The sequence below is a fragment of the Lepus europaeus genome, chromosome 14 (genome assembly GCF_033115175.1).
Source record: "Lepus europaeus isolate LE1 chromosome 14, mLepTim1.pri, whole genome shotgun sequence".
In the NCBI taxonomy this organism is placed as follows: Eukaryota; Metazoa; Chordata; class Mammalia; order Lagomorpha; family Leporidae; genus Lepus; species Lepus europaeus.
In genome coordinates, this window is record NC_084840.1 from 89,112,160 (window position 1) to 89,119,720 (window position 7,561).

A 7,561-nucleotide genomic window follows, 5' to 3' on the forward strand; every position below is an offset into this window, starting at 1 on the left:
TGGTGTAGCGGGTAAAGCCCCAGTCAGCAGTGCTGGCATCCCATATGGGTGCCAGTTCAAGTCCTGGTTGCTCCACTTTTGATCCAGTTCTCTGCTATGGCCTGGGAAGCAGCAGAAGATAGCCCAAGTCCTTGGGCCCCTGTACCCACATGGAAGACCCAGAAGAAGCTCCTGGCTTCAGATGGGCGCAGCTCTGGCAGTTGCAGCCAACTGGGGAGTGAACCATTGGATGGAAGACCTCTCTCTCTCTCTCTGTCTTTCCTCTCTCTCTGTAACTGTAACTCTGGCTTTCAAATAAATAAATCTTTAAAAAAAAAAAAAGTCTGGCCAGCGCCGTGGCTTAACAATCTAATCCTCCACCTTGCGGCACCAGCACACTCGGTTCTAGTCCCGGTTGGGGTGCCGGATTCTATCCCGGTTGCCCCTCTTCCAGGCCAGCTCTCTGCTATGGCCCGGGAAGGCAGTGGAGGATGGCCCAAGTGCTTGGGCCCTGCACCCGCATGGGAGACCAGAAGAACCTGGCTCCTGGCTTCAGATCAGCGCGATGCGCTGGCCGCGGCGGCCATTGGAGGGTGAACCAACGGCAAAAAGGAAGACCTTTCTCTCTCTCTCTCTCTCACTATCCACTCTGTCAAAATAAATAAATAAATAAAAATTAAAAAAAAAAGTCTAAGATATAAAAATCTAACGATTGCTTTTTGGTTACTTTTAATAGTTTATTTTGCTATTGTTGTTTTTTAATTTCTGAAGCAAGCAGACAGCAAGCTCCCATCCACTGGTTCACTCCCCAAATGTTATCAAGGTTGGGACTGGGCCAGGCAAAAACTGGGGGCCAGCACTCACCAAGGTCTTCCATATGGGTAGGTAGCAGGGACCCAAACACTTGGGTCATCACCACTGATCCCAGGGTCTGTGTTACTAAAAAAAGCTAAAAATTGAACCCAGGTACTCCAATATGAAATGTGGGTATCTTTTTCTTTTTTAAAAGATGCATTTATTTGAAAGTCAGAGATAGACACACTTCACATACACACAGAGATAGGTAACTTCACTCCCTCAATGGCTGTAATGGCCAGGGAGTCTAGGTCAAAGCCAGGGGCTTTATCTACATTTCCCACGTGGGTGCAGGGGCCATCTTCCCTTGCTTTCCCAGGCACATTAGCAGGGAATTGGATCAGAAGCGAAGCAGCTGGGACTCGAACCCATGACCATATTAAATGCTGGCATTGCACACAGTGGCTAAACACCACAACACTGACCTCAGGATGTGAGTATCTAAACCAGCGTCATTTTATTATGTGAAGTGTGTCTTTTATTTTTGGGACAGGGGGAGGAGAGTCTGTTAGAGAGATATGTTGTACCCAACTGGTTACTCCCGAAATGCAGGCCAAAGCTAGGAGACAGGAACTCCATCCAGGTCTCCCACATGGTAGCAAGCACTCAAGTACTTAAGTCATTACCTGCTGTTTCCCAGGGAAGCTAGAATCAGAAGCAGAGTCAAGACTGGAACCTAGGTACTCTGATCTGGGATGTGAGAGGGTCCTAAGCACCAGACAGTTCCAGGTACAGAGTAACATTCATACTGGCTCTCAGTAATGATGCTTGTAATTGCTACTAGAACAAAATGTTGTAAATAAAAATACCCAACAATACAGATTGTGTTAAATTATGGTTAATGTAAAGACTGTTAGGAGTAAAAAAAAAACAATCCTCCTCAATGCCTGCTCTCTTACAGCATATCTTAAAAAGTCCTTTTAGACATGACTTCCGAACAGGCATTTTTAAAAGAATATCCATAGATTTCTTTCTTGGCATCTTGAAAAAAGCATGCTCTAACACCAGTGAAGCCCAATCCTGACGAAAGCATTTTCTCCAATTTACACTTCTGTTTAGCTTGCTTTGTAAAATGCACGCTACAAATCAGAACACCAAGGCTTTTCAGTTTAGGTATATACAAAGTTCTTAAATTTAAAACACCCTAAAATAAAACGATCTAAGTAGCTCAATGAATACAGTAATTGCTCTTATATTACACTGTTACATACACATGCAAGAAGAAAGAAATCTAATTCACTTGCATTTTGGGCTTTTGACAGTGTTCAATTTATATATATATAAATGATAAAAAACCTAAAGAAATTTATAATGTCTAATAAATTCATATACTTTTAAAAGCTCAGGATTTCCTTTTCTGTCTTCTCTTTAAACAAAGGAAAAATAGCAAAGTAAAAATTCACAAAAACATAAAGTCCAACTATACTGTGTGTTCATATTTTTGATTTGACTGACAGCTATGTCTCAGCCATAAAAATCCAACACCTATTAGCAATAAAAAATTGTATATACCTGAAGCAAACTATTAAGTATTAAATGAGGGAAGAAGCATCATTCTATATCTTAAAAGGTAAAATTAACATCAAAGATGGTCTCTGGACCGCAGACTAGAGATCTCCTACTTTACAGTACTATTATTCTTTCACAGTATAGAACACAGTGGCCACACCTATTAGGGACAGGACAGACAGGAACAGAGTAGGAGGCCCCAGAGGAGCAGCTGGAAAGCAAATTACAAAGTGAGGTCTGACTTGGCAAATGACTAGTTCAGAAAAATAAGTAACAAGTTTCTTACAAATGGAGCTGAGGAAACACCAGCAAAGACACAAAAAAAGGAAACAAAATGCCAAGAAGTACCTGGAGTTCACACAGCAAGAATGAAAACCAAAGAAAAACAGGGGAACAGTAAAAATAAGCAGCTGTAACACCACTAGTTCAAGAATCAAAGTCTTTAAGAACAGCTTCAAGGCCAAGGTCTCATCTTGACTTCCAGGAGTGTGACAACTGTTGGCACACAGTGGATGCCCAACGTTTTTCAATGAATACACCACGACTGTTCTTGGGATTATTTTACCTGTGAAAGAATTGACTTGGGACAGTTTATTTTACATGGATGAAAGGACTCATAGAAGTTTCCTCACTCCCTGAGTTGAGTGCCCACACGGACTTCTTCCTGGACATGGGTTATAGACAGATAACCTGGAGCAGTCACTGAAGAACCTGAGAGCCTACCTACAAGGAAACGAGGTGTCATGTCCTGTTTTGCCACAATTACCAAAATTTTCAGAAGGAAGCACAGTATAGGACAACTAGTACGTGTCCTCCAGGAGCTAACATTTCAGATGAATTCACTATAGAAAAGTGGCTGACAATATCTCATGCTACAGCTAACACTGAGAAATTTACACACAAACACTAAATCTGATTTCACCAAAGAACTCCTAACACTTTATCAAATCCACCTGCTACTATTACTTCTGAACTAGAATGTGATTTCTATGAATAAGCAGCACAAAGCGATAGCTATAGCTACAGAAAACTACTTCTTCCCATCTAACCATCCAAATTGCTCTATCCCAATGCTACCTTCTGACCACTGTTAACTTCCTCAACCCAGTGATTACATACTGAAAACATGGCATCCTCTAAATAATCACACTGAATAAAATGGATTTCTATCCTAGCAAGAAAAAAAAAGTAAAAGCAAAGACCAGCAGATACAGAGTATTTTTAAAAAGTCAAGCAAACTACTGAGAAACTAGCTGTCAATGGGCAAATACTAACATGATACAATATTTTCTTGGAAGCTTTCAATTAATATTGTATAGGTTATCTCAAATATGGTATTTCTGCTTCAGCTATGAGATCTCATAGCTGCGAGAAAATATCTCTTAATCACCTTAGTGAAATTGGTTTGATTCTTAATGTACACTTTAGACATGAAATAAATTGCCCAAAATTTACCAGAGCAAAATAAGTCTCAATTATTGAGAGCTGGTTTTATTTATTCCCTCAGTCTCCCAACCATAAATAAAAAGCTTGAGGCAAAGTAGTAACTGAAGGATACCAGCGATGTGCAAGATGAATGAAGCTAACTTTTGAAAAGTTCAATGTTTCAATGAACACACTACAGAATACTAGCAATGCTATAATATGGAAAAGTTTCAATGTTTACAACAGAAAAACCAAATCTGCATTTTCTCAGGCATAATTTTTTTTTTTTAAATCTCTTAAGGGTCTTGAAAAGCCCAAGTTTTTAAGCTCATTAATTTTCACATTTGAACTCCTTAAAAACTCAGCTGAAGCAGCAACAAGGGTCTCAAAGCAAGGCAAACACAAATCTCTACTTGAAAAAGTGAAAGTTCCTTCCCCAGAAAATGCCCCGCGTTTCTCCCACCATTAACAAGGCACTCGGCAGACCATGTTGCCTCGCTGTCGGACACTGGAGGCCACTTTTTACCTGCGATGCCAGCACCGTCCGTCTACAGCAGTCTGCTTATCGAAACAAAACTGACAGAACTAAAACACTCTTACAGTACAAGCGAGTAGCCCATTCAGTTGGAAGTTATGTGTTTCATACAAAGCTAGTATTGTTAACATAGACAAAATAGATAGTTCAGACAAGAAAGCTACTCACCACCTTCCCTCTCTCTAACTCTGTGAGTATGCACATTTTTGGCCTTGCTGTGGCCTGTGCTGTCACTGTATTTGTTTTCAGGACTGTCAGACCTCCGCAGCATCTTATTTGGTGGTGAAGGGTCTGTGGCGTCTCGCATCTTCTCATGTCTGTGATCACCACTACTGGGGTGACTCTTCGATGAATACTTAAGTGCCTGTAAAACATCACCCCCCAAACAAGAGAGAAAAAATTGAAACTTCAACTCTCCAGACTAACTTAATAATCACTGACACATCATTAGCTTTATTCACGGTTTTGAATTTCCAAAGTTAAAACTCTCATTTTCAATTTTGCCTTCATAGTATGAAGACAGAAACGTGGAAGTCGCTGTAAGGCTCCCGATACTATTCCACCACATTTTAGCCAAGAAAAAAAAAATCACTATCACCCTGTAAATAAAATAATTAACCATCAAGGCATACTGATACCGCAAAAAATTTCCCATGGACTAGCTAAAGGCCTTTTTTCCAGGATTAATCAAAGAGACTAGAAACTCAGTTCACTGCTACACATGGGCAACTCACACGCACAGGGTGTATGTACATAAGCATATGTTCCTGCAAACTTCCAAACCATGACTTCTCCAATTCCTGGGCTCACATAAAAACTTCTCAGACCTCATTACCTACTCCTGCAGGTGTGGGAACTATTGGTCAAAATAAACTGATTTAAATTGCCAATATTTGGAGAAAGCATAACGGAACTTAATGAGAACACTTAATACTTGGGTTTAATTCTAACTCATCTGAGGAGGCCATGTTCTACTCGTCTTCAGCAGTGGGCAGACTCAGTGAGACTGGGGGCGCGGGGTCTCCACTGGTGCACAGCAGTGACCTCTCGGGCCAGCAGCCTGCCCTTCTATCTTTCCGTGACCACACGCGGCTAGTACACTGCGAAGCGCTCCGGCCCTGGGAGCCGGAGCCCCTGCAGGATCCTAACAGACACACCCCTGCGTCCGAGGCAGCCAGGGATCTCAACTCCTGAACAAGAACAGAAGGGCAGCCTCTCACGGGGCAGCTACCTGGGCCAAAACGGCCACCCCTCTCCCCATTCCCAAAAAGAAAAAAAAAACCACCCGGCAAGGACTGGCCATCGCAGCCGAGCGAGGCGTGAACCACAGGCCACTCGGCTCTTTCCCAGCAACTTTCCGAGCCCCGTGCGCCCAGCAAGCAGGCAGGCCTCTCCCGTGGCACCCATCACCTCCTCCCAGCGATCCCTCCACACCCAAATTAACCGGGCCAGGGATGCCTGGCTGCCAATCATCGCCCACCGCCCCCACTCCCCCCCAAAAAAGAACTACTGAGCTCTCTCGAGTCCCCCGTGACCCCAAGTCCCTAAGCCCCGCGGCGGAGCGCGCAGGGCACCCGGCCCCACACTCCCCGGGGCCCCGCGGGGCTCGTGTCGGCCGAGGGGCCTGCAGCGACTTCTGAAGCCTGCGCTCGAGTAGCCGTCCCTTCCCCTTCCCCCCGGGCCGGCCCCTGGCACTCCCCGCGCCCCGGCCTCGGCTGGTACCTGGTAAGGCTGCGAGTCCCCCCTCCGGTCGTGACAGCTGAAACACAGGAAGAGACAGGGCGACATGAGAACCCCCCTGCCTGGCTGCCTGGCCGGGCGCCGAAGCACAGCCGAGCCCGCAGGCCGCCCCTCCCCGCGCGCGCCCCCGGGTGGGCGCACACCCTGGGGGCTCCCCCCTCGGACGCGGCGCCGCGGGCCCCCGCAGCGCCCGCCGCGCCGGCCCCCGCGGCCCCCGCACGCGCCGCCGCCGCCTCCCCCAGCCCGAGCCGGATCAGGGTTAACAACAAAAATGGCGGCGCGGCCAGCTCCAGATAAGGAGGAACAACCCCCCCACCCCGACGCCGCCCCCCGCCTCCGCCGCGGCCCGAAAACCAGAAAGGCGATTTACCCATCACTGAGTCTCTGCTGTTTCCTCGCATACATTACCATCAATGCCCGGCCTGTGAGTGTGTGTCGGGGAGGGGGGAGAGCGGCCGCGAGAGGCGGGCGGGCGGACGGACGCACGGGCGGGCGGGCGGGCGAGCAGGCGGCGGCGGCGGCGCGCCCTCGGCGACTCTCAGCACCTCCCCGTTACTGGCGCCGGCGCTCCCGGGCCATCTCCTTCCGCCGACACCACGCTCACTTTCAGCCCGGGGCAGCGGCGCCAACTACACGGCGGCAGCGCGAACCGGGGAGGGGGGAGGGGGAAGGGGAGGGGAGGGGCAAGAAGCCGCGTCCGGTTCAGCCCCGCGGAGAGCCGCCGCCTCCTCCGCCCTCTCCGCCTCCTGCTCCGCCGCCTCCCCTCCTCCTCCTCCTCCTCCCCCCCGCCGCCGCCGCCGCCGCCGCCGCCTGGTCCTCCTTCTCCTTCTCCTCCTCCTCCCGCCGCCGCCGCCGCCGCCGCCGCCGGTGCCGCCGCTGCCGCTCCACCAACTACATCCGGGCAACTCGGACGCCGCCGCCTTCGGCAAACCTCGGCAGTTTCCGCCGCGCCCACCCTCGGCCCGGCGGCTCCCGAATCGCCGCCTTTCGGCAAACCTCGGCTCGCTCCGGCCTTCCTCTTCCTCCGAGGCCCGGCTTGCCTCTCTCTCGCGACCTGTCAGCCCTTTCCGGTCGCCGCCGCTTTTCCTCACACGCAAGTCCGGCCGCCGCCGTTCCAGTTTAGGGGTAGTCCTGCTCGGGGACCCGCTCGAGGCTGGTCCCAGGGGCTCCGGGCTGCGCTGGGAGGGAGCCGCCTTCGGGAGGAGGCCGGTGGGGCGCGAGCGGAGCCATCGCAGACTAAATAAGGGCGGCGGCGGCGGCTGCGCGTGCGCCCGGCGGTGCCGCGGGCGGGGGCGCCCCTCGGCGAGCGCTCCGGCCCCCGCCCCTCCGGGCTGCGGGCGCCGGGGGTCGGCAGCCCGCAGCGCGCGGACGGGCGGTTCCTCGAGGGGCGAAGTAGCCTCAGGCCGGCGCGGGAGCGTGGAGCCTGCGCGCCCCTGGCCCCCCGGGCCCGGGCACCGGACGCCGAGCGCGGGAGCGGCCCTCGCGGAGGTGCGGGCGCCGCGAGCCGGGGCGGGGGCG

General features: G+C 50.4%; 1 protein-coding gene across 5 annotated transcripts in view; it reads right to left on the reverse strand.

Moving 5' to 3' along the window:
* Nucleotides 1-7,137, reverse strand: part of WAC (WW domain containing adaptor with coiled-coil) — a 90,388-nt gene extending 83,251 nt beyond the window's left edge. For 2 of the 5 annotated variants that reach the window (XM_062211102.1, XM_062211097.1), the window contains exons 1-3: nt 6,414-6,550; nt 6,026-6,062; nt 4,472-4,667 (exon numbers count right to left, since the gene is read on the reverse strand). In XM_062211102.1, coding sequence (XP_062067086.1) covers nt 4,472-4,667; nt 6,026-6,062; nt 6,414-6,454 — 274 coding nt within the window. In that variant the 5' untranslated portion in view covers nt 6,455-6,550. Of the gene's footprint in view, nt 1-4,471; nt 4,668-6,025; nt 6,063-6,413; nt 6,729-7,039 lie in introns of those variants that run through there. The other 3 variants (XM_062211099.1, XM_062211098.1, XM_062211100.1) reach the window with 3 other exon arrangements.
* Between the last annotated feature and the right edge of the window lie 424 nt (nt 7,138-7,561).